We start from the raw sequence: 27774 nt of genomic DNA, 5'->3' as shown, positions 1-27774 counted from the left end.
TATTGACGACCGGTCTGGCGCAGTCAGTAGTGACCCTGCCTGTTGCGCCGCAGTCCCGGGTTCTAATCCCGGTAAGGGCATTTATTTGTGTGATGAGCACAGATATTTGTTCCTGAGTCATGGATGTTTTCTATGTATATAAGTATTTATATATTATATATATCGTTGTCTGAGTACCCACAACACAAGCCTTCTTGAGCTTACCGTGGGGCTCAGTCAATCTGTGTAAGAATGTCCTATAATATTTATTTATTTATTATTTATTTATTGATAATATATGGCATACGGTCATGTGAGAGTTGTGAGACGGAAATAGAAACAATTCAGTAGGTAAGTCTAAGTAGTAGTTTTTATTTGTCAATTTCCTATTCGAGGACCCACATGCATATTTTGCATGTGTGCCTATGTTCTTCTAATAAACATTATCATAACATATAATTTTTAGGATAAAGAATTTAATCACACACAGTTGACAGCAACGTGGTTCGGATTATACAGCTCGCCCCGAATGTTCGTCTTCATCAACTGTAATGAAAAGTGTGATTTAATTATGACAATGTTTTCACAGACGAAAATAAATAAAGAAATAATATTCGAACGATAGCGAATGCTTCGTATTTTAGAGCGATATACTGGAATAAGACAAAGTTAGTGTCCATTTTACAAGCATATGAAAGAAATCGAATGAATCATAGGGTTGCCACACCTATACACCTCATTCCCATGATAGTAGGGACACTAGGGACATGTCCCGATGTCCCTAGTACAAACTACAAGCGAAAAATCGAGCTCACCTCGACTTTCTGCTGGTAGCTGAGTTCAGTCTTGGAGAGTACGTAGCATAGTTTGGCCCACGCCGCCTCTGCCGTCATATCGAACGCTGGCACCACTCCGCATTCCTCCAGCAACTGCAAAATGGAGAAAAGGTTTTGGCTATGGTTGTGACCATGGGAACTACTGATGTGCCGACGGAAAGTTTCCAAAATTCTGAAATTATCACATAGGAGAACTTCGGAAACTTTTGTATGGATGGAAACTTTCCATTTCATAAATTTAAATTCCCTTTATTTTTCGTGAAAGTTTCGTGAATTTTTCAAGAAATTTAAGATTTTTTTTGGAAAGTTTCCGCAACTTGCACATCAGTAATGGGAACACTACAGCAAACAGAAAGTCACCTATAATAGTTTTGAATCTCATACCAGTTTAAAAAATTGCAAGTTATGTTTATTCTCGGTGTTTATTGACTGCCGCAATTCCCATTCAACGTGGAAGTCAAACCGATAGTTCTTAATGTGCCCATTCAAAGAGGATCGAGTATTTTAGAGAGTTACTGTCGAAGTAAAATGTGTAATCACAGGGCATAGACTGCCATCTCTCAACATAAGCTTAAAACTTGAACCTCAGTTTTGACAATTTGGCACATATTCTTAGCTTGATATGTGTTAAGCGTACCCCAAAGGTGTAATGGCATCTAGGTCACCGTACCTTTTTCTGTATGGTACTACTGAGGTACGTTTTTTTCTTAGACTTTATCTGTCTATACGGAGTTATATATGTATTTGATGGGCACTCAACAGAATTGTGTACACTCAATGTATGTTGATAACCTATTTAATTTAACCTATTTTAATTTCCCTGAGTGAATAACTCACCAGCCGTCTCATAAAGGGTCTTCCCCTAATCAGTTCCATTTATGCACATTGATCGCGCGCTCCTCCTGGTACAGCTTAGCCTTAGTCGAGCATTCTAGCTTATAATATACACTTTTCTTTACGCTAAGGCACTCACCAGTCCGGTCTCATAAATGGCCTTCCCCTGAACAGTGCCATTGATGCACTGCGTGACATTGACGACGAGTACATTGTTCTTGACCGCACGCTCGATCTCCTGATATATCTCCTTACGCTTGATCGGGATGTTGCCGTTGCCGTACGTTTCTAGCACGACTCCTGTGAAATACTTAGGTTTATAAATTGAAATAGATATCATACACGAAAGAAAAAACGACAAGGCCCCCTGGTGGCCGAGCCGTGAATCGAACCCGGGTCTTCAGCTTACGCGGCTAACGTCTTCACCACTAGACCACCCGCCCGCCGTGGTACCCGACGAAATTTCTGTAGTTGTATGTTATCTCTGATAAGGCTAGCCGCCTTTTTGACCAACTCTAAGGGCGAGCAATTAGTGCTTGCATCTCTTATACCTCCTATTCGTATATGAGGTGCAAGCACTAATTGCTCGCCCTTAGAGTTGGTCAAAAAGGCGCCTAGCCTTATCAGAGATAACATACACTAGAGAAATTTCGTCGGGTACCACTTGTCGTTTTTTCTTTCGTGTGTGATATCTATTTCAATTTATAATTTTATATATAGTAGTGTGACTACTTGAAAAAAGAATAAATCAAAAATATTCTATAAAATAATTTGATTTGTTCCCTAGTTGAATACTTAGGTTTGTTACTCAGATTTTGATGTTTATTTAAGTAGGTAGTTCGTCCCCAATTAATAGTTCCCGTTCGCCGAAAGTTAACAGCTCACTCTGAGAGCCTGGGGGATTACCATGTACCTAGTGCTAAAGCCGTTCAGTTTAGGTTGAGGGAGTGGGACGGAGTTAGGTAACTGCTATAGCTGTGTCCCTTTCTCTCTACCCAAACTGAACATCTTTAGTACTTCATGGCAGCGTTTTGTGAACATCAAAGGAGTATAAAGCCTTCTGTACGTAGGTACTATTATACACCGTGTTTTTTTGCTTTCCGTTAAAATCGACACGTAGCTAGGTTCATTATCAGGAACCACCCTGTAGGTATATCAATTTTAGTTAAATTCGCAAAAAAAAAATTTTTGCAGTTTTATACATACTTAATAAGTGAATTTATTAGTGCGAGAGACCCTTAAGAATAACATTCAAGTTAGTGTCAAGTCATTGACGGCACATGTCAAAACAAATAACATTAGGAATTGTTAAAGGCTGTCACACACGTGTTCAGTAATTATCTTTATCTTTTTAATAACTCGATAACTATAACATTTAAAACGCTAGTTTCTTAGAGAAATTATTTGTGTTTGATCTAAAGAACCTTCCCTTAAAGTTAACAGAATTCAATAAAAATAGGGTGTATATCCTGTGCTACGGGCCTAATATCCTAAATGTAAATTGGTTACAAATCTCACCTTTAGAATGAAACCGACCTGTCAAATCGCTATTTAGTTGGGTCAGTTTCGTTCTAAAGGATTGTAGACTTTCGCGTATACATACTCCGGGATGGTTGTTGTCGGATCCCGTCGCTACAACTTTATTACCAGTTTGATTTCTTTATGTATATGTTATTTTTGTCTCATTAACGATAGACTGGTTTAGTAATAACTAATCAAACTAATGTTTAAAAATAAGTTTTATTTGTGTCGTTCGACAACGGGTTTGGTCCAAACAAATTTTAGATCCGACAAGGTGGATCAACATTTTCAAGTTTACGTCCATCTGGACATCATACTCATATAATTCTCAAATAGACTCGATAAGAAAGGGCACAAATCCCGTTTCGGACTTGTGACCTATTTTCACCGAGTCAATTTGCGTTAAATGTGTTAGTTATGTCCTTATAAATTCACTGGACCCACTGAATAGTCCTACGGGTATTTATCACTTTCTAAACAAAAAATATACGTAGGTACCTTCCATTCCTTGGAACACAGATCTGATGACCTCAGCGGTAATAGTGGGATTGACCTTCAGCGTGTAGACCTTCCGGCTAAGCCGGTCGTGGATCCGGCACTCGTCTGGCACGGAGCCGGGCGGGTGGATCAGCATCTTAGGGTCTACGTCCAGGGTTGTTCTGGCCTCTAGGATCGGAGGGTAGTTTGGGGTGTCGAAGGCGTAGATTCGGGTGTTTGACACTTTCTTTACTCTGTGGAGGAATTTATTTATTTACTTATTTATTTAAACTTTATTGCACAAATTTACAAAAGAAAGTACTAATGGCGGACTTAAATAAAGCCTTGAGGCATTCTCTACCAGTCAACCATTAGACAAAAATAAGAAAATTTTTGCTAAGTTGTTTTGTCCTGATTTTTTGCCATGGTGCATTGAACCTGGACACCAAATTGAAACTATTTATTTCAAAATGTTGTATGGGATCAAGTTCTTACGAGCGTAGTATGTAGTATTTAATAGTTTTAATACCTTTTACAGCTAACCGCTGCTATCACAAGAGGTCAATAACCTTACAGTCCAAAATCCGGTTTTGTCTAAGAAGCTGATACGGTAAATCTCTTGCATCGTCTCGCCGGTCAAAAACCTGTCTGGAGCGTGCTGCTGATTCGGACATGCAATTATCATTCACTCGCAAATCGCATTGAGGTACGAGATTTATAAGTCTTTGCTATATTTTATACCTACACTTGCAAATGTGACGAAGTCCTGCTGCTTTTTTTAACATACTAATATTCAACAGGAGCTAAATGCTCGTAGGTAATTCCAGAAACCGAAGGAGCCGCTCTCGATTTCGATATTTTAGTTAACACTCCGTCGCACAGAAGAAATTTTCGAAAAAAAAACAAGAACAATAAAGAAAATAATTGCTAAAAATTTCTAAAATCAAGGTATCGTTTCCTCCTCCAAAACTTAACTGTGATTGTTTATTTGTATGGAGAAATTGTCAGAATACACTTTGTCATAATTTGTTATGAGTGTTATTATTCTCATAGGAGTCATAGGCACCTTGTTCCCCTGAATAATTTGGCGCCAAAGAACACCGTGACCTCAGGAATACGCTGAGTAGCGGCGATCAGCACCGCACACAAAAGGTTGTTGTTGCCGTCACTGCGTGGCTGGAAAATGGGCACCTGAAACACAAAACATTACCTTAAACAAAATACTTTAAAGCACAATTTATACTTCATATGTTTTTCAAGTTTAAGAATCATTATAACGTGCTTAGAGATCGACTCTTCAAAATAAAGTTATGCATAAAGCCAGTTTTGGTCAGTACTGTGTGAATCGGAGAAGTAAATAAAAGTGTATTCGGTTGTTTTCGTTGTCTGAGCGAGTTTGTAGGTTCGTATTTATTTTAATTAAACCTGTTTTTTATATACAACTTGCAAAAATATTAAAGTGTTTGGACAACATTCATCAGTATCATCAGGCATTTTATCAGGTATAATTACGTACCTATAAGATACAATTGGTAATTTTTAGCAGCAAATAAAACTAAAAGTAGGTACTTGCATATGTTTTCATGAATTTATAAAGATCAAGATTGTCATCAATATTTTAAGAAAGAATATGAGATGTGTTTTCTTGAGTAAGAAAAAAGATTCGTAATTCGGTATTATTTTCACAATTGATTTTAATTATGAGGATCGGTCAGGTAATAACAGTAAAACCGATTCGTTGCAAATGCTTTGAAATTCAAAAACAAAACAATTGTTTTCGGGTCTCTTGAGGCCAAGTTATCCTAGACAAGCTCTAGTTCTTAGAGTATATAAATAAATGACCTTATTGTATTATTATCAGAACTTGAAGTAGTTTAAAATTTTAAATAGGTATTTTGCATTGATATTAACGAATCATTTTCGATAGGGAAAAACTTCAAGAGTCCAACAATATACCATCCCATATAACCATAATCGGTCGCCGTTCCTACGCAAATCCTCCTATTTTGTGTACACACAGGTCTTCGGGTCTCAATGCTTAGTCGCAGTACGGTCGACGTTTAGTCGCGGCGACCCAAATGGGGACGATTGGTAAGAGGCACAAATGGTCACAGAAGTGACAGAAGTGTGCACTACGCGTGCACACATTGTTACCGTTTGGCGACTACTTTCCCAAAATCATTCGTTCATTTCATTCTTTTCAAATGGCGACTGTCAGAGACGTCAAAGTAAAAAAGAAATAAAATCATTTGACATTAAAATGTAATGGCGTAAGAATTTGTTAAAGATAAATTAAATATTGTTTGCATTTGTAATATAATGTGGGCTAATTACCATGGCCAATTAAATTGCTCGAGTGATTTCATAAAATAAGTCTAAATTTATCAACGCGCCATCAATTTACCTCATTTTAACCAGTAATAATATTATTGACTACTCAGTGTTTGCGTGTTATGTATATTGATTGGTGAAGTTTTAGTGCTCCGGTGCATATACTAAGGTGACGAACCCAATCATGGACAGTTTAAGAAAAAAATTCGCCTGTTTTTGATATTTCACTGATAAATGTAAAAATTCTACCGCCAAGCGTGTTAAATCTTGAATGTCCTATCCTTCTTCTACATTTCAAGCGTATTGCAGAATAGATACTCCTATTGGTTTCTTCATAGTTAACAAATTAAAACTAGGTGTTTTTTCTCCAATTATGGACGGCAGTTCTCCAGTAATGGATCCCCCATTATGGACAGTGAAATAAGTTTAAAATTTTACTTTTAAAGCCAACTGATACGCAATGAGTCAATCTTATACACCATAAATACAATTAGTTTGGGTTATTTTAACATAGGATTGTTTCTAGTAAATTTTGGTTTTGTAAATTGTTCCTTGTCCATCATAGGAGGTAGGCAGTTTTTCGGGTCCAGTAATGGACACTTGCAAAATAACGTCATTTCTTTATATCTTTGGAGCAACAAACTAGTATGTTTTATACCTTATCTCATGCTCAATGCAGTAAGTAAGACGCATTCAAGATTACACCGTGCGTTATTTTTTTATTATTTTATACATGAACTCATCTCTCTTAGCAACATTACTAAGAATTCGTCTTGATATTTTTTTCAGTAAACTGGTGAATTTTATCTTGTCTCCAAATTCTTTAGAAATAACCGAATTAATTGAAACTTCAAAATTAAACAGCTCTACAACTCTAGTTTATGGTACATAGCCGTCAGTTTTTAGAAACTTATTTTAGATACTTATTTTTAAGGATTTGTGTTTTTTTGTCCATAATGGCATCACCGTCCATTATGGGGTATTTTAAATACCTTATACTGAAATAATAAAAATAATGCCTAGAAAACCAATAAAGTTGTTAAAATATGGATTAAGACGGTAATATTCCATGTAAAAAACAGTCGCCAAACGGTCACCAAACGGTCGACAAACGGTCGCATAATGGTCGCAGCGTACACGCGTGACCGAAAGCAGTGAATATTTATTATATTTTCAAAATGGCTTCTTGTATTAATTTTTTCCAGGTATCCTCAAACTTTATAAACAATTATATATGCCGTCGTACTCAGTTGCCCTCACTAAAGAAGATTAAAAAAAATTGTAACGTGCGTACCGAGCTGCTGGGTTGTAAAGGATCGGGGATCATAGTATTATGGTCTTCTATAGAGCAACTAGTATTTTGCGGCATTTCACAATTGACACTTGTTGAAGTAGTCGTCATTAATATTACTATCAACATTAATTTCAGCGATCTGTACTTCTTTTGTCAAGATTTTTGTATAGATAAGTGTCTACAAATTTGTAATGTTAAAGAGACATAAATAAAACGTAGTAGAGTAAATAATGTGTTTTTTTTGTAACCCAAACAAAATACTTGTAGATACGAGTGCGGAAAAGAGGAAAATCGATACGAGTAGCGATAAATTAATACACGAACGAAGGGAGTGTTTTAAATCGACACCGAGTTGTGAATGTCCTTTTCACACGTGTATCGTACGACGATTTTCAGTACCTAAATCTAAGCTAAGAGTGTCGACCAGACAAGAAATGAATCATTGCTTGATTTGCTCGCACTACTGCGTTAAAAAAAGCAGCATCTGTACTGAAAAAAACTATCATTGCGCAACAGAAATTCTATTAATATCACAGTAAATACTCTATTTCATTTGATTCCTACTTTTATTGTGTAAAGCAACACTACACTTCATTTTTATCAATAAGAATTAAAAATTATATATTTAATACATTAAGTAACTATCTATTTGTATTATCATTCTGCACTTTTCTTAACTTTCCCACATTTCTATAAAATGTCGAAGAGTGCTTAAATGGTCGTCGTCGTTTATTATTATTTAATTCGCTCATATTTAAATGATTCAAAGCAACCAGTCCACAACTTCACAAGACAGTTTGAGAAACCTTCGTATTTCAGATTGTCGTTTGCGGATACAGTGGTTTAGGAGCAGTTCGGTAATCAGACCTACACATGTGTGTACAAATTCTGTCAATGTCACTGTCAGAAACCGTTCTGACAGTGACAATGACAGCCACAAATTCGTCCACATGTTGTTACCGTTAAGTGTGCAAACGTCGACTAATAAAGTGTCGTTAAAAGTTAAAAGTCATTCTGACAGTGACATTGACAGCCACAAATTCGTACACATTTTGTTACCGTAACGAGTGCACACGACGACTACATTTTGTTATTGTATCAATACGGTCGCATTGTTTGCACGACGTTACCACGCGTTATGTCATATTTGACAGTTAGTTACTGATTTGAAGATTTTGCGACTGAAATGGTTGTATGGGATGGCAATATAATTTCTTGAAACATAGGAACCCCCCACCAAATAATAAAGGCTTATGTGTTCTATAGTTTTTGTTGCCTTTTGCGTTCGTGGTATGCAATCTAAACTTATCTATACATACATTATATTGGCGCGTTTCCAATATTTCGACGCAGTTACATGCATCATGGTCACGGGTAACTCACGCGCACTCTAAACAGTCAAGCGAGAGAAGTTAACTGTGCTCCCGTCCCGTCAGAACTACAGTCTTTCCAACCGTCTCCAGTATAAAAGACATCACGAAAATACCGTAAATATATCTACTCTGTCGTGTAGCACTCGTCAGTCGTGATAGGTACTCGTAAGTAGTAGTTTGTTGTGGTACTCGTAATAGTTTAACACGTGCGTTACCTGTGCTCCTGTCAACACGACAGTCTTCCCGACCATCTCCAGCATAAAATACAGCACGGAGGTGCCATACGCCGTCGTGTCGTGTAGCACTTCGTCTTGGCCAACATAAAAGACAGCACGGAGCTAGACACCGTAAGCCTTTGTGTCGTGTCGTGTACCACTTCGTCAGTCATGATAGGTTCGTCACTCGTAGTAGTTTAACACGCGTGTTGCCTGCGCTCCCGTCAGGACAATAGTCTTCTCGATCTTGGCCAACATAACAGACAGCACGGAGCTAGACACCGTCAGCCTTTGTGTCGTGTTCACGACACGACATGACAGTCATGGTTCGTCAGTCATGGTAGGTAGGTACTCGTAGTAGTTTAACGCGCATGTTACCTGAGCTCCAGTCAGCACGACGGTCTTCCCGACCGTCTCCAACATGAATGACAGCACGGAAGCACCGTACGCTGTCGTGTCGGTCCCGTGTAAGACCACGAAGCCGTCATAGTCGTGGTAGTATTTCTGGAAAAGTAAATTTATATCTTGTTGATATTAAATGATGATAGTAAATGATAATTGTTGAGAGACTTGTGTGTATTATATAAATTATCTAAATACATATAATAGGTATGTCTATCTGAATAATCTCGTGAAATTCTTCACTTACATACTTGTTTAAATAGGTACTTATATAGTTATTGGTTTTTTATAATATTCACCTTGATATCCCTCGCCTGCTTGATCCAGTCGTCGAGAGTGAAGTCTGAAGAGTCCTTTAGTTCTTCGTACTCGAGGATTTTGTATAAAATCTTCAATTCTGTGTCTTTTCCGTCTGCAAAGGAAATGTTTATTTTCGAACATTCTTCTCTAGTTATCTAAATATCTATTCAGTTAACACCGGGCAGTGTTAACTGTTTTTGAAAAGATGGATTTACCTAGTTATTATAACTCAATACCACAATACCATAAAATACGCAAAAAACACGACCCTTATGCGTTTTCACGTTACCCGATCCGATATCGGATGTCGGAAGGAATTCAACGGCAAAAATCAAAGATGGCGGATTCAACGTATGGGATATCGGCCCTACATCCGATATCGGATCGGATAATGTGAAAACGCACTTCCAGCTTCCCAATTTAGATAACATTCCAACGTATGATCATAAAACAAACAATGAATACGGACGAAGAGTATAGAAATCCACATTACCGTGGATACTGAATAATAGATTTCCGAATGAATTGATAAACTCATTAGAAAATCGAACCTGTAGCCACGCTCGTTATATTTTGCAGCAACACTTACTCTTTAACAGTACATTCCCCCCCCCCCCCCCCCCTCGTTAGGGGAGGGGAAAGAAACGGCCACACATCGTGCGTAACTGCATTCCCCTCCGCCTCCGTCAAAAAAAAAGGACAATTGTGTTGACAGCGTCCGCCATAGCAACATTAGACATTGCTGATGGCGTCATAGACACGACAATACACGACGCCTTTAGGCGTTCTTAGCGGTCAAAGGGTTAAAGAAACAGGAAATTTTACTATTTTTTTTACAAACCTGGCAGAGCGAGGTATTCCTTTTTCTCCGAGTTAGCGAGATATGTTCTGTAGTAATCTTCGTCGTGTAGTTGTGGCAGGCGCCTAATTACCTTCTCGATGTTCTTTTGTGGCACAAGTACTGAAATAAATCGTGGTTCTCAATGGAAACTCTATCTCAAAAGCATTTCGGCGCATAGACGACCGATCTGGCGTAGTTGGTAGTGACTCTGCCTGCTAAGCCGCGGTCCCGGGTTCGAATCCCGGTAAGGGCATTTATTTGTGTGATGAACACAGACATTTTTTCCTGAGTCATGGATGTTTTCTATGTATATAAGTATGTATTTATCTATATATGTATATCGTCGCCTAGCACCCATAGTACAAGCTTAGCTTAGTTTGGGGCTAGGTTGATCTGTGTAAGGTGTCCCCCAATATTTATTTATTTCATGAAATAGTATGTATGTCTATAGTTGTCCCGTACAAACAAGAATTATCTGGAAATTGGCTGGTGTAAGAGGTTCTTAATAGTATAGTCTCGAGTTCGCGATACTTATATTTACGCCCCAAGTTACACAATATTTATAATCACACTTGCAATAAAAAGTATGTAAAAAAATTAAAACAAAAAAGTTAATTATAATTAATGCAAAACAATTCGTAAATCAAACAACATAGTAATAAATAATAATAAGTAATAAATAATTTCTACATGTACTTACCTATTTATTTGGAATAAGCTAAGAAATTTTTCATTCGCCAACGAACTGTTCCGCAGTTTGGCGAAGTTATTGTAAGAGTTAAGTGTTTTGTTTTTACTTAGCAATAAATTAAAAAAGAAAATGTTTCGTATGAACTGGGCTAGGTATTGGGCTATACTAAATTTAATTATTATAGGCAAAACGTGAGCGATATTATTCATATTATTTGGCAGGTCACTTGGATAAGTTATGGACTAAGATCCCAGAGCCGCCAGACCTTCCTCATTTTCTCAAGGTTGAAACTGGGATGTGTGGATGTTTGGGAAGGTCTGGCGGCTCGGCTCTTAGTCCAATAGTTATGCAACGTCACGTCAGTCAGATAAGACAAATGATTCTAAGAGGCATTTTTACAAGCCATTCTGTGTGTACATCTCCATTTACATATATACCTAAAGACGAGAGTGCCAATAAAATGAAACAACAAGAAACCTGCTTAGATCAATATTATGTAACACATTATAATATTATACCTGTCACTGCAATGTCACAATTTCGTTTTATTTCAACCCCTTTTTGCCAAGAGTGGCACTGAAACTTGATTAGTTCATGTGCTCTGCCTACCCCTTTATGGGATACAGGCGTGATTGTATGTATGTATGTATGTATAATATTATATTACTAAGATACATATCTTAGATTTATACATTAGTGTCAGCACGGGGAGCATGGTCGCGCGATAGACGATAAAAGATCAGGCCGTCCCTATCGCACTATTAGTAAGTGCGATAGGGACGGCCAGATGTTTTATTTATCATTTATCGCGCGACCATAATTGCCCTGCAGGTCAAGATCTCTGCAGCGATATCGATAGCAAAGACTGTAAATAGGTACATAAATTAATAAATATCATTGGATAGTCTTACACAGATTGACATTTTATTTAAATAAAAAAAATAGAAAATAGGAAGAAATTACTTGTGCTCATCACACAAATAAATATCCTCACCGGGATTGGAACCCAGGACCATCGGATTACAGGTAGGGTCACTAGTGTCACTACCAACTGTGTCAGTCTAGTTGTTAAAACTGTGCTAACTATTGGAATTATAAGACATTCACGCTCCAAATAAAATGAAATAATGTTAGTTATTTAGTTAATATTTCCATGATTAAAATATTTATGCCAAGAACAAAATGATCGTATATCATAAGTAGTGTAATTTCACCATTTACCTCCTTTTTCATTTTTCAGCATCCCAAAAGTACCACCGGTGTAGATTACAAGCACTGTCTTTATTTGCGACATGTTTATTAATAAGTAAGTAGTAAATTATCACAATAAAGTTCTCTCACGCGTGTTTCTGAATTATCACTGCTCTGTGATAAAGAGTAGCAAATGTATTTAAGACATAGACAATAAACGTGTAGTTCACACGTCACACGTCTTTTACCGGGTGGAATTTAGTACCATGCAATCTCAACGCTCAGATAATATTCACCGTCATGATGTAAATATTAAATATTCCGTAATAACAGCAATAACTTGTTATAATTTATCAAAACAAACTCCGTGCGGATCCATATTTATTTATTTATAGAAATTTAGTTTTAACCAGGGTGAGCAATTTATCCAAAGTCATTCTCTGCACGTTTTGATGAGACCAATGGCGACATCGAGACATTTTGGCTGTCTCGGGGAAATCAGAGGCATCTTATTAAGAGTGTCTAATAAAAATGGCTGATCTCTATAGAATCCAGACAAATATAAACATTTTTGAAAATACACTCTCCTTATGAGCCGGAATACCTGTATAAAATGGCAAAAATATTTTTTCGCGAATTCGACTTATTAGGTCCCGAAATAAAAGTTGTTCAATATGACCTAATTATACGATCACTATACTGAAAAAACCTGTGATATTTAATTAGTAGGTACATAGACGGTCAAATGTTTTGAATTCAGCGTTAGGTTTAGAAATTCACTCAACAATTACGTCTATTTCTGCCACTGAATGAACAACAACTAATGAAACAATATCTTCAATGAGCAACTGTATTATTTAGGTATATTAACTTCAATCAACTCAATGAGGATACAATACATTATGCTTTCGTTTGTCATAAGAGAATTGAGTACATATTGAACAAATAGCTCTATTCCGATGCAGTATGTTTTGTTTTTAGCAAGGGACTGAGTAAAACATCAATCGTACATGATAGATAAATACGTTTGCGTTTAGGGATTCCCCCGATAAAGAAGAAGGATATAACTCTTAAAATAAGATGCAGTTTCTTCCTGGGACTAAACCTGGATTTAAAAGTAGAAAAGTGTTAAAATACTGCTGAAGATTACCAGAGCCTTTTTTTCCGTAGTCAACTAGACCCTTATGATTTGCTTTGATAAACCGTCCGTCCGTACCGTCCGTCCGTCCGTCCGTCCGTCCGCGGATAATTCAGTAACCGTTAGCACTAGAAAGCTGAAATTTGGTACCAATAGTATATCAATACGCCAATAAAGTATAAATAAAAAATAACGTTTTATTAGGTCCCTCCACATGGTGCATTTTTTTTTTCAAACCCCAACGTGTGATATTTGTTGGATAGCATAAAAATGAATAAGGGTTTACAACACCGTTTTATCAAATATTATATTTTCCAAACTAATGTCCTAAAGGTAAAAAAAAGTGCTCCCCCCCCTCTAACTTTTGAACCCTATGTTTAAAAAATTGAAAAAAATCCAAAAGTAGAACTTTATAGAGTTTCATAGCATCAACATAGCATCGACGCAATCGCTCTTGGCCGGTCTATAAAAGTAACAAGATTATCATTTTTATGGTTTACATTATATTTGGACCCGAAGTTTATAACTTTGTATGTATTTATAGGTATTAATTTATATTCAAATAAATCAAACATTTATCAAATTATATTGTAATATTCTGACCCTATAAATACATAACTAACATCAATTACCTATTTAGTTAACCTATATAACCATACAAAAATTGAAACTCTAAAATTTATTAAATAAAATTAATTACCATGAAACGATATCAATCAATTAAGTTAATATCTTGAATTGGATCAGTATTTTGACGTAGTGATCGTTTAGTGTCTATGTAGAACCCATTGTTGTAGCCGCAAATAGTAACCAGTCCTTTTCGCATATTATGAAACAGTAATGCCCTATTACGCCTAATAATCCTAAAATGTCAATAACCAAAATACATGGATTAAGTCCACAGCATAAATCAGAATGAATAATAAATTGTAATTAAAAGATGGGGTTTAATCAAATATAATCAGATTGTTTTAGTTAAATAAAACACAAATAAACAAATGAGCATAATTATGTCAAAATTAAAATAACTAATGTTTGTCAGTAAATAATCTAAAATGTCACCATATTATAATATAGAAAGTCAAAAATAAATATAATACAATTTAAAATATTTTATTTTTTGGGGTTATAGATGTCGCTCCGCCTCCGCGACAGTCCATGGCCATCATCCAGTTACGGGTCAGACCCCTGCCCCAGTTCTGAAGGAACTATTTTGTGGTCCTGAAGGGACATCTTTTCATAATGACAGGACTACTTTCATTTGTCCGAGCCATTATGTTGTGACACTTTCATCACTATAGAGAGGACTTTCAAAGGGACAATTTAAAATATCAAATGCTGGTAGTAGAGCAGTGTATCTGACCACTCCAATTCTCCAGAATTCTGTAACTTTGTACATCATTGTTTTTTGTAGGTATTTATCAAAATAATATTATCCAAACTGTTAATGTAGTCATTTTGTATCACCTTTCGGACCAAAATAAACCACGATCTTGCAACTTTCTGCCTCGATCCAGTCTAGACAAATCATTTATGATAAGTATTTGGAATAATATGACTTTATATTTGAAAGCCATTATGTATGTAAAAATCACAGGCTCATAGATAACAGAATAGACAGACAAATTGCTGAGGGACAAGCTAATTAAAAATAAACATTTTTATTTTTAAAAACAAAATGAATTTACAATCTTACATTATATTGTGAGCTATTTAATTTTATTATTCCCACAATATATTTATTTACTACCAGTAGGTATACAAGGGACCAAAAATATATATAAAGTCATAAATGTATATGTCGAGTTTGTCATTTGTCATAAATAAACATAGTTAATATAAATTCCTATAAGCCCTACTAATCCCAATTCAATAATTGAACATCATTAAACGCAAGCCTTCCTGAGCCTACCGCGGGATTCACCCAATCTATGTACAAATGTACAACATTCATTTATTTATTTATTTATAAATTCACTCACACAGTTAAAGTCTAACATATTAAGTAACCAAATCCCGTGTTAAAAATGTATAGTTTAACTTTCTAGAAAATGAATAGAGACGTGAAAAGGAGAAACCAGTTTTAATACTAATATTTCCTATATTAAACAAAATCCTAGCCCTAACAGCTAAACTAACGTCTACTCTACCGACATATTAGCAAACTAGCGATCCGAATCGCACATTTAATTTACTCGCGTGATTATCCGAAAGTGCAATGGAAAATCTCTAGCTAAAGCTAACTAAGACGGGCGAAGAATAACCCTTAGACCTGACACCCTATTTCTTCACGTGGGCTGGTTCTCACACTAGGGATTGGGACAGCAAGAAGTCAGCCAGACGGGTAAAGTAAAATAGGAAAGTTGGACAAGAACCTGGCAAATTTAAGAAGTTTAGATAACAACTCAAATCGTCCAGATTCCAGGAGCAAAATCCTGTCTTAATAAACGCAGGAAACTGCCAAGAGCTCACTTGGACTCTACTAAAATAACCCAAGAAATGTCCCTTGGTTGACTAGGGCTGTAGTTGAACACCGTTAGGTTACCCGCCCTATCCCTCCAAAGAACTGCAAAATATCAGACCAGTTCATCCTACTAAAATAATCTACCCCAATAATTAATTACAAAAGTTATTAATTAACTAACAGAACTAAGTAATATATGAAATCCTTCAACAAAAATTATTCTAGCGTAAAAAAACACTAAAGCAATCCAAGCTAAAACATTTCACACATTAAAACACAATTAACTCTTTAACTAATAAGAAATACTCACAAATCTAACAAAACTTTAAAACTTTAGCAACACTATTGTTCTACAACTCTAAACTCTACTAGTACACTTTATAATACTAGCAGTGATCGAGCTCCAAAACAATAACAATTAGAACACTTAAATTTACACCAATTAAACACTGAAATATACGCTTATTAACAAAATACTCTATATTATCCTCCAACCCAAACCACACCAGTATCATGAAATACTAGCAAAATCAAGGCTAGGACATAATATAGGTAATCTAGATTTACCCAAATAAACCTAAATAGAACCAGTCTGACGTTCGAGCAGAAGGCCCTCCAATTCCCGAATGCCAATGAAAGAATCCCCATGCAATGCCCCTGCAATCCCTTGCATCCCTTCCAAGATTCTCAAATCCCCACTAGCTCCCACTTCCTCACTCCTGATTGGTATTTCTTAACCAACGCCGAAATTCATAATTTCATACAATATTTAAATAAAATATGTTTTATTTCCTGATCAGAATAAGGTCCAATTTGATCTACTCATAGGGCGTGGCCGAACTAAGTTTTTTTCCACATGTTTGGACACAGGATTGGCTCACTAGACCTTTTTCCATTTGCACATGCTTTAAAAATTGTCTCAATCAACGCTCTTTGTAATATGGTTCAATATGGCTTAAATTTGTTTTTATTGGCTAGTATCATTTAATTGTACAGTTTGAAATTTGACACATCTTCCTGTTGATTTGAATTTGACCAGGCAGCATTTCTTAAAATCCCTACTGCAAAACCTTTATGACTTTGAAACAAGACTCAAATTGGGCTACAAATAAGCATCTAAATATTTTGGTTCACTATAAATCTCCAAGCTCTCCATCTCGTATTTCTAAAATATGATTTACTTGAGACTAAACAAAATTTTAATTATCGTGAGACCGAAACAGGAATTTAATCAACTAAACAAAAAATATAATTATTATGCTTGCATATGATGAAACATGGAAGCAAGTTTCTGACATGTTACAATATTTTCCACCAACTTATGTAGGTAAATGCTCAGAATAATTGCCACTAAGAGTCATAGCATCAACATAGCATCGACGCAATCGCTCCGGTCTATAAAAGTAAATAATTATAATTTTTATGGTTTACATTTATGGCGCACAGTTTATAACTTTGTATGTTTTATATACAACTAGCTTTTACCCGCGGCTTCGCCCGCGTAATAAAAGTATTCATTAAGATTTTCATTTGGATCCGTAGGGACCGTAGGTTTCTCTGTAGGTATATTTATCTGCGATTATTTCGATTGCACATAATACTTTTGCTTACAATGATTGTAGAAATATTACACATCGACCACAGCGTAGGTAATTCTATATACGCTGGGGAAACCTTTATAAACATCCCACATAGCCCGTATTTCGACACTATGATCGGTGGGTAAAAAGTACTTTTTTCTATTATCCCTTACAATTTTTTACATTTTGCTTATACTTATCGCAAACGTAATCTTCAAGCAAGCAAACAACGATCGTCTTAGAGCACATTGATTGTAAGAGACCGCCGACCGATTATCCGTATCCCTCTAACGATACCCATATTATCCGTATCGCTATCGCTAACGCTATCGCTATCGCTATCGCTATCCCTATCGCTATCCCTATCGCTATCCCTATCGCTATCCCTATCACTTTCCCTATCGCTATCCCTATCGCTATCCCTATCCCTATCCCTTATCAAGATGTTTAATGATATAACACTTTAAGTTCTCGCGCTTTGTACACATATTTAAAGTCACATACAGGTCGAACGCGATTAATTAACATTATTTTTACCTTTTTTCCCAACGTTTCGGCCAGGTTGCACTGGCCGTGGTCGCGGAAGACTGACGTCCCAGCAAAATGTCACCGGAGATGTAAACAACACAAAACTACCCGATATTAATTTATATAAATGTTCGGGGTAGACAAATAAATATAATCTACCCGCTTTTAGTTAATGTTTATTTCCCACCATGTTTATTTTAAAGGTAAAAATAATGTTAATTAATCGCGTTCGACCTGTATGTGACTTTAAATATATGTTTAATGATTTCTTATCAAGTGCTAAAATATAAAGTTTCATGGTTTTATCATTTAAAATTAAGAAATCCCATACAAACTTTCAACCTCTTTTTCAACCCCTTCATCCCTTTTTTTCGAAATAAAAAGTAGCCTATGTTCTGTCTCAGGGTCTAAAGATTGTCTGTTCCAAATTTCATCAAAATCGGTTGCGTGGTTTAAGCGGGAAAGCGTAACAGACAGACAGACAGACAGACAGACAGACAGACAGACAGACAGACAGACAGAGTTACTTTCGCATTTATAATATTATAGTATATAGTATGGATGGATAGTATGGAAGTATGGATAGTATGGATTTATGGGTTCAATAAATCAAACATACCTAATTGGTATGCAATCATACAAACCTGTTAGATGGAGTGGGATGACGTGACAAGTGTATTTATTAATAAGAGCACTTTTACAATTAACGACACGGCAAGCCTGCCGGTCAAGGTACAGTCACAGATTAATAATAAGTTACTAACGTAACAGATACTTCACTTCCCCGCAAACGACAAATACCTACGCTTTATTTACCTAAACTTCTAGCGGTCAAGAAAAATGAACTTAACGGCTTTGACTCAACGGAGCGTTTCAAGCGCACAACGCGCGACAACTGCGGCCGGTGTGATAATATGTGACGCCGTGGCTTGCGTGGGCGACGGTCGCGCGATGGTCGCGCGACGGCGATGCGACGCATACGAAATCAAACCTTATCGATATGGAAGCATGAGACGCGACGGCGCCCACGCAAGACACGGCGTTAGGCCGTTTTCACATTATCCGATCCGATATCGGATGTCGGAAGGATCAATGGAAAAAATCCAATGAAATATATCGGTCCGAATCCAAAATAATGTTTTACGCCACGCCGGTCGGTCCAATGAAATAAAATGCAAAAATGTTTTACGGGTCAGTGAAATTGCAAAAATGTTTTATGATTTACTTTTATAAAATGGTCATTTTGTTTTTTACCTTCCCTAAACTTTAGGCATGCGCCATGGCAATGTCATGTGTACCTATTTTAAGTACAGTCACGTGCATAGGTAAATATTTATAAATAGAATCTGTTCGGAAAGTCAAGAGTCGTGAAATGTATGGGGTCCAATACATTCCACGACTTTTGACTTTCCGAACAGTTTCTAGCATTGGTAAATATAGATCCTTAATTATAAAATTAACTTATATTGCAGTTTGCAAATTAAGAATCAGAATAATCTGCAATGTATTTTTCCCCTCACTAGCTCGGAAACACGTGTTTTGTCCCTTAATACCAGCGGGTAAAAACGCATTTTATCCACTAGTGGGTAAAGTAATTTGACCTTGAATAAAGTCAAATTAACTGCTTTAAAATGTATAAAAGTAGGTGAATCTAGTAATAAAGATGATTTACCACCTGTGGAAGCAGTTATAAACGCATTTTTTGCGTTGTAGTTTCCTCGCTATAGTGAGGGGAAAAGTTTTGTGTTACACTCGGGTGCAAATGTATTTTACTTCTCGTGTGTTAAAGAACTCGCAAGTTCAGGATTCTATTCTCGAACCACTCGCTTCGCTCGTGGTTCAAAGACACGGCGTTAGACCGTTTTCACATTATCCGATCCGATATCGGATGTCGGAAGGATTTCAATGGAAAAAATCCAAGATGGCGCCTGTAATGTATGGGATATCGGTCCGACATCCGATATCGGATCGGATAATGTGAAAATGCACTTAGGGTCGCCACGCCGGTCGGTCCAATGAAATAAAATGCAAAAATGTTTTACGGGTCAGTCCAATGAAATAAGATGCAAAAATGTTTTATGATTTACTTTTATAAAATGGTCATTTTGTTTTTTACCTTCCCTAAACTTTAGGCATGCGCCATGGCAATGTCATGTGTACCTATTTTAAGTACAGTCACGAGCATAGGTAAATATTTATAAATAGAATCTGTTCGGAAAGTCAAGAGTCGTGAGATGTATGGGGTCCAATACATTCCACGACTTTTGACTTTCCGAACAGTTTCTAGCATAGATCCTTAATTATAAAATTAACTTATATTGCAGTTTGCAAATTAAGAATCAGAATAATCTGCAATGTATTTTTCCCCTCACTAGCTCGGAAACACGTGTTTTGTCCTTTAATACCAGCGGGTAAAAACGCATTTTATCCACTAGTGGGTAAAGTAATTTGACCTTGAATAAAGTCAAATTAACTGCTTTAAAATGTATAAAAGTAGGTGAATCTAGTAATAAAGATGATTTACCACCTGTGGAAGCAGTTATAAACGCATTTTTTGCGTTGTAGTTTCCTCGCTATAGTGAGGGGAAAAGTTTTGTGTTACACTCGGGTGCAAATGTATTTTACTTCTCGTGTGTTAAAGAACTCGCAAGTTCAGGATTCTATTCTCGAACCACTCGCTTCGCTCGTGGTTCAACTATAGAATCCTTTCACTTGCTCGTTTTTCAATTCCATACTCGGCGTTAAAATACAACTTTGCCCCCTTGTATAACAAATAACTATTAATCATAGGTATTCTTTGTATTTATGTGTAGGCTTGGAAGTAATTTGCAGATTGTTTATTCAGTTACTTTTTACTTAAGTACAAGTACATATATTTTTATTCAAATTAATAAGTACGTGAACGTACTTTGTATTCATATCAATGCAAGCTCTGTCTACCCCGCAAGGCATATAGGCGTGGTTATATGCATGTATGTTTTCACTAATATCCACCGTTACCTATATTATAAAACAAAAACAACATGAACACAGATCACTAGTACTAACACAGAATATATAATAGTACAAGGTACTAATAAATTACTGCGTAATACTCAGAAAAGCAATACGTGCCGCGCGACTACACAGGCGGGCGTTTCGCGCCCCTCGGCCACTTGTTACGCCGGCGGAACGGCTTAGCGTTTCAGGTACTTTCTTCCCGTGGGTGTCGTACCGAAGGCGACTGTGGGATATGGGTTAAATTGTGGCAGGCGAGAGCTGAGCAACCTACACAATGTCACAATTTCGTTTTCTTTCAACCCCTTTTTGCAAGAGTGGCACTGAAACTAGTAGTTTCATGTTCTGCCTATCATGGGATACAGGCGTGATTGTATGTATGATTGTATGTATGTAATTTGACTTTGTTCAAGGACAAATTACTTTACCCACTAGTGGATAAAATGCATTTTTACCCGCTGGTATTAAAGGACAAAACACGTGTTTCAGAGCTAGTGAGGGGAAAAGAATATTTTTTATTCGAAAGCACACAGATAATAAACAATTTTACACTGGCATAAAATAGTAATTTAATACCTAAAGTGCCACGAAATCGCCTCACAGCATATTGCTGGCGACTTCCAGCGCTGGTCTTCCGATGGGAAAAGAGATTCTTTTATTTGTATCATCAGCTGTGTCCATAGTGTCCATACTGATCAAAAACTCCGCAGCCTCACACTGACGTCCGTCGTGAGCGACCGCGACCTATCATGCCGGAACAAAACATCAGAAGCCCGATTTCGATCGGACGTCCGTGCGCTCAAGGCCACGTCCGCGTCCGCGACCGATTTTCAACATTGTCCAGATTCCCGTCCGCGGTCGATTCATCCGCGTAGTGCTCGGCAACGTTTTCAACAACCCAACCAATTTGCTCGGCAATATTTTAGTCCCATGGCACCGGATTCGTAGGTTTCGCATATTCTTTTGGAGAAGGAAAGGAAAAAGAAATCATTCGTAGTAAATAATGTGCACTTGTACAGAACTATTTTGAACAGCTGACTGAGAACCGCCATCGCCATCTTCCCGAGCAAATTGGCTCGGGCAAGGCAAACGTGCGCACACCAGCACGGACGTTTTGTAAGCGAGGCAATGCCTCGAAAGGCTGCTGGGTAAGTTTGGACACTGAACTCGGCTAATCTACGATGAAGTACAGTCAACCAATTAGAACCCTACTCCACTGTAGAACTATGCCATCCATAGTGACGTTATAAATCAGATGGTAAGAAATCTCTTACTGCTTGTCATTTTGACATGGTTGTAGAGTCTAGTATGCCACTCTACAACTATGTCAAAATTCCAATTGGTTGACCGTACAGATTCATATCAAATTAAATTTTGATAACATGACATTACAAGTCAAAATGATGAACTATATAATCTATGTTATTACCTACTCGCCACTTTTACCTTTTTGCACTTAGAGAAAAATTGATATCGTCCGGCAAAGTGGTAATCTGTGTGATTCTTAATGATGTAACTTGATTTACCGCTTAAATACTTACACAGTCAGTCCTTTTTATACCGCTACAAGCTACGTGCAAGTGATACGTAAATTCTAGATAGGTTATTAGAGTACTATTAAACATTAAATATTTATCTAGACATTTGGATTAATTAAGTACTTCATTGCGCAAATTAATGAAGGTAGGAAACAATTGTATTATTTGTATTGCTGCTTTATTGAAATAGGTATCTATGCACAAAAAAATATAAATAAAAGTATAACTTAAAGCCCCATAAAAGACCTGTCCGCATAGTAATGTAGAAATTGCAGAACATTCCCAAAAAGCGGAAACATTCTTGAGAATGTTCGCAGAACATTCCTACAACATGAAATTTATTGTTTAAACGAGAGAATATACTTGAAATAAAGTTTAAATGGGCATAATATAGAACTATATATGTTATTATATATATAATGTTGTCTATTACAAGATAGATGTCAAAAAGTGAGAAAAAAAAGAGTGGCGATAAATTAAAACACGACCGAAGGGAGTGTTTTAAATCGACACGAGTTACGAATTTCCTTTTCGCACGTGTATCGTACGACGCTTTTCAGTACAGATGACCCTCCGAAGTTTCGACCTGGCATATAATGAACCACTTCTCGGTCTCGCACTAGTGCGTAAAAAAAACACCATCTGTACTGAAAAATAATTTTACATTTAAATAATATGATGATTAAAAGATTTCCTACCTAAATCTTTGAAATCAGATTTCTTATCGGATTGCAAATAACCTAAACATCCAAATTGTAAACTAATCAATTAATTGAGAACCTCGTCCTTTTTTTGAAGTCGGTTAAAAATAGTAAAAAAATACAAAAAAAATCTCTAAGGCCGGCAACAGACAGTCTTAAGTTTCATAATCTTAAAAAATTATAATCTTATGAAATCAGATCGAGTGCACGGATTTCCATACAATTTCGCAACTGTCCACACACAGTCTTATTTTTTAAGATTATGATTTTTTTCAGATTGATCTGACAGATTGCGAATAATGTGAATTTTAAGAATGTGTGTGAATTTTAAGAATGTGTGTGGCAATGTGTGGGAATTTTATAAGATTATGATTTTTTCAGATTATGAATTTTAAGACTGTCTGTTGCCGGCCTAAAAGTATTTATTGTGTCATCCTCCTCCTTGCGTTATCCCGGCATTTGCAACGGCTCATGGGAGCCTTGGGTCCGCTTTGACAACTAATCCCAAGATTTGGCGTAGGCACTAGTTTTTACGAAAGCGACTGCCATCTGACCTTCCAACCCGAAGGGTAAACTAGACCTTATTGGAATTGGTCCGGTTTCCTCACGACTCACGATGTTATCCTTCACCGAAAAGCGGCTGGCAAATATCAAATGGCATTTCGCACATAAATTCCGAAAAACTCATTGGTCGCAAGCCGGGATTCGAACCCGCGACCTCCAGAACGAAAGTCGCACGAGTGTAATAAAAGTATTTATTGTATATTTTGTAATAATTATAACAGTCTAGATTCCCGATTACCTAAAGGTACCTAGAAGTATTTCGCGCTTCGATTGAGGTAGAGGTATATTATTACAATGGGTAAATATTTTCCCATGGCCTTTCATCGAGTTCTAGGTACATGTGTAGAAGTCTAGTCAAGTGTCCCACTTTGTCACTTACAATAAGGACGAGATCCGTTTGAATATTTATATGAATAACCTGTATAAGATCCCTTATCGCGATCGATAAAGGGGGACGTTTTGCTTGAAAACGACACAGATTAGTTATGAAATATCTTGCATCATTCATGTTTTTTCACACTTCGCACTTATCTTCATTGTCTTATTGACAGTATTTATGTATTACAGTATAATTAGTAGAACTTAATAGGACTAATAACACAGCTATTTTTCTCATATGCCTAACCTTTTATACTTTAGTTTGCTCAGTGTTGCCTAGCAGAAATTTTCACCAGCCGCCACTGATAGGTATCTACCTCTAGGTATGTCAAGCTAGCTAGACCAAGCCAAGTAGGTAGCTAGGCCATTTTTTTTTTTTTCAAAGTTGTCACCCCACTTTTTTTGGATTTGGAAATTTTTATGTGATTTCCACTCAGAATCGCGAGCTCTTTACAATCCTAAAGAGAAAAAAAGTGTCTCAAGGTTTTTTTCCCATTCCGTTTTTTCCATTTCCATTTTTTTCATACATTTTGAATGACGGTAACGGAATGGAGGGCTTGAAAAATGTATGGAAATCTTGGGACATTTTTTTTCTCCTATCAGGATCGAAAGACCTTACGATTCTGAGCATGAATCGCGTAAAAACTACCTATGTTACAAAAAAAGTGGGGTGGACAACTTTAAAAAAATGGCTCAGCTAGGCAGCTAGGTAGCTAGGTAGACAAGGGTGACCAGACATCTTCTCGGCGAGCTCACTCCATTATAGGCTCCATTGTAGGTCTTTGCGTTTGGCTAGTCTGTGGACAAGAGTACCTAAGCCCATTTATATAATGTTCAAAAAAATACCCATCACGGATCGACGGTATTGTGGACATTGAAGAAATGTGGAGCCAAAGCCAATAAGACGTTTATGTGATACTTTAATCATCGTCATTTTCACCCTTATCTCAATTACTTGGGGTCGGCACAGCATATCTTTTTCTCCCATATTATCTTTAAGGTTAGATTAAATTTGATGGTTTATTGTTTAAGAACATGCATGACATTGTTATCACAGAGATCTTTTGCAGCTTGCATATGATGAATCGGTCTTCAATTCCAGGTCCAAAATGTGGGCGTGTGACCCAGCGTTCACGACTCCGATCCTGCAGAGCTACAGTGCAGCAGGGCCGCTGTTCGTCCAAGCTCTGCAGGGGTTCTTTGCGGCACAGTGCGCCTTGGCTGGTGACCACTTGTGGCCTGCTGACGCTACTGAAGCTGTACTCCAAGGTATATTTCTTTCTAAAGATTGCAGCGCTCGACCGTCAACTATGCAAACATTTGCCTTAACATTTCCAATACATTATTACCACTCCTAATGTTCGCGTTCCAGGACCTTTTCTTTATTATTTTATAACATATTTATATCGTTTAATGTTTGTAGATCCCAATTATGACTTCATCGTGGTGGGGGCAGGATCGGCTGGTGCCGTGTTGGCGAACCGTCTCACAGAAGTGGCAGACTGGAAAGTTCTACTCGTGGAGGCGGGTGGAAACCCCTCCTTAGGAACTATGGTAAGCGTTCCCTTAGGTCTTTGCACCTAACATGATAGGTATTTACCTAGAACAAACTTAAACTTTACCTCGTAAAAGCAAACCATTCAATTTTGATTAAATTGTAAGATTTTGTCTGCTGCTTTAACTGGTTTTATTTTTATTCACAGATACCACAAGCATTTTTCAGTAACATAGGAGGGCCGGATGATTGGGGCTACCGGCCAATCCCTCAAGAAGGAGCCTGTCGGTCCTACGCCACGAAGAGCTGCGCCTGGCCCCGAGGCAAGACCCTCGGCGGCTGCAGCGCCATCAACGGCATGTACTACGTTAGGGGAAACAGGCTCGACTACGACGAGTGGGCCGCCGCCGGCAACCACGGCTGGAGCTACGACGAAGTCCTCCCCTATTTCAAGAAAAGTGAAAACTTCACTGGAACCCTCAACGAAGACACAACCCCGTACCATGGCACTGGAGGATACCTAAGCGTAGAAGACACTAAAAATGTCCATGACATTGAAAAACTACTTATACAAGCTGCTACGGAAATTGGCATTGAAGCGCTGTATGACGTAAGCGGTAAGAACCAAATGGGCATCACCCGAACATTCACCACAACCAAAAATGGAGTCAGGCACAGCACAGCATCCGCATTTCTAAGCCCAATAAAACAACGCAAGAATCTACACGTCATCAAAAATACGATGGCTACGAAAATTTTGTTTAAACCGAACACCCGGGATGTGGAAAGTATAGTTTTGAATAAGAATGGTAGAGATGTTGTAGTAAAAGCGAAAAAAGAAATAATAATATCAGCTGGTGCTATTAACTCACCCCAGTTGTTAATGTTGTCTGGTATAGGGCCTCGAAAACATTTAGAAGACTTAAATATCGATGTTAAACTGGATTTACCTGTAGGTGAAAACTTACAAGATCACGTGTATATTCCCACCTACTTCACCATGCCCGGCGATAAAGATACCCTTGGACTACTTCAAATTACAGGAGCGTTTGCAGAATTCATCACGCAAAACACAGGAATACTCTCGGATACCAGTCCTCATAAAGTGATTTCTTTCTACAATACCACGGATCCCAAGGCCAGCAGTCCAGATGTACAATTTCATCACGTATTGGTGCCTCCAAACTCTTATAACCTTTTGGACATTTATAGTGTTCACGGTATGAATGATGACTTAATAAAAAAGTTCCGCGAAGTAAATGAGAACAATCATATACTTCTAATGGTCTTAGTTTTGTTGAGACCAAAGTCTAAAGGACGCATTATCCTCAAGAGCACCGATCCTCATGACTATCCATTGATTTATGCCAACTACTTCCAAGAGCAAGATGACGTCTTAACTATAATTAGGGGTTTCAAACAATACTCATTAAAAATGGGAGATACGAATACATTTAAGCATATTGGGCTAAAGCAACAATGGATCGAAATAGAAGCTTGCAAAAAGTTCGAGACAGATTCAGACGACTTTATAGAATGTGTTGCAAGAGAAACTACATTTTCCCTTTATCATCCCGTTGGAACTGTCAAAATGGGACCGGATGGGGATGCCAGTTCAGTAGTCGACCCGGAGTTAAAGGTTAAACATGTAACAGGTCTAAGAGTGGTGGATGCCAGTATCATGCCAGATATCACGCGAGGTAATACAAACGCTCCAACAATCATGATTGCTGAGAAAGCAGCTGATATGATAAAAGCATTTTGGTCTAAAGGGCATACGGAATTATAAAAGAAAAGAACAAATAGCACAATTAAATAGTGTAAATATGGTAGATGGTGTGGTGAAAACGGTAGGTATAGGATAGGCAAAGAGGATCGAGTATTATAAAGAGTTACTACTGTCGAAGTAAAATGTGTAATCACAGTGCATCTCTTGACACATTCTTAGCTTGATATGTGTTAAAATGTCGAATATTAATATTAGCGCCATCAAGCTGAGCGTACCCCAAAGGTGTAATGCCATCTAGGCCACCATACCTTTTTCTGTATGGTACTGCATGAGGTACGTTTTTTTCTTTGACTACCTTTTTCTGTATGGTACTGCAT

At 37.3% G+C, this 27774-nt stretch overlaps 3 protein-coding genes across 4 annotated transcripts in view; 2 read left to right on the top strand and 1 right to left on the bottom strand.

Moving 5' to 3' along the window:
* Positions 1-327: 327 nt before the first annotated feature.
* Positions 328-16514, bottom strand: LOC125236747 (L-asparaginase-like). The gene is made up of 10 exons (XM_048143671.1): positions 16455-16514; positions 12316-12459; positions 10404-10523; positions 9562-9674; positions 9239-9364; positions 4714-4838; positions 3669-3901; positions 1789-1949; positions 795-908; positions 328-525 (listed from the first exon to the last, which is right to left on the bottom strand). The coding sequence occupies exons 2-10, from the start codon at positions 12386-12388 to the stop codon at positions 460-462; spliced, it is 1131 nt and encodes a 376-aa protein (XP_047999628.1). The 5' UTR covers positions 12389-12459; positions 16455-16514; the 3' UTR covers positions 328-459.
* The window catches only part of LOC125236743 (glucose dehydrogenase [FAD, quinone]-like), a 47806-nt gene continuing 25004 nt past the window's right edge, over positions 4973-27774 (top strand). Inside the window, 1 exon segment of the mRNA XM_048143663.1 lies at positions 4973-5049. The gene's annotated coding sequence lies outside the window, so the exon portion shown is untranslated.
* On the top strand, positions 12100-27586 carry LOC125236744 (glucose dehydrogenase [FAD, quinone]-like). 2 transcript variants are annotated; one of them, XM_048143666.1, is made up of 4 exons: positions 12100-12120; positions 25276-25442; positions 25597-25727; positions 25877-27586. In XM_048143666.1, the coding sequence occupies exons 2-4, from the start codon at positions 25283-25285 to the stop codon at positions 27455-27457; spliced, it is 1872 nt and encodes a 623-aa protein (XP_047999623.1). In that variant the 5' UTR covers positions 12100-12120; positions 25276-25282; the 3' UTR covers positions 27458-27586. The 2 variants fall into 2 exon arrangements, with proteins under 2 accessions (XP_047999623.1, XP_047999622.1); XM_048143665.1 differs by lacking the exon at positions 12100-12120 and adding an exon at positions 22556-22675.

The sequence above is a fragment of the Leguminivora glycinivorella genome, chromosome 19 (genome assembly GCF_023078275.1).
Source record: "Leguminivora glycinivorella isolate SPB_JAAS2020 chromosome 19, LegGlyc_1.1, whole genome shotgun sequence".
NCBI classification, from domain to species: domain Eukaryota; kingdom Metazoa; phylum Arthropoda; class Insecta; order Lepidoptera; family Tortricidae; genus Leguminivora; species Leguminivora glycinivorella.
Note: the sequence above shows the minus strand (reverse complement) of the source record. Positions and strands in the feature narration are given on the sequence as shown.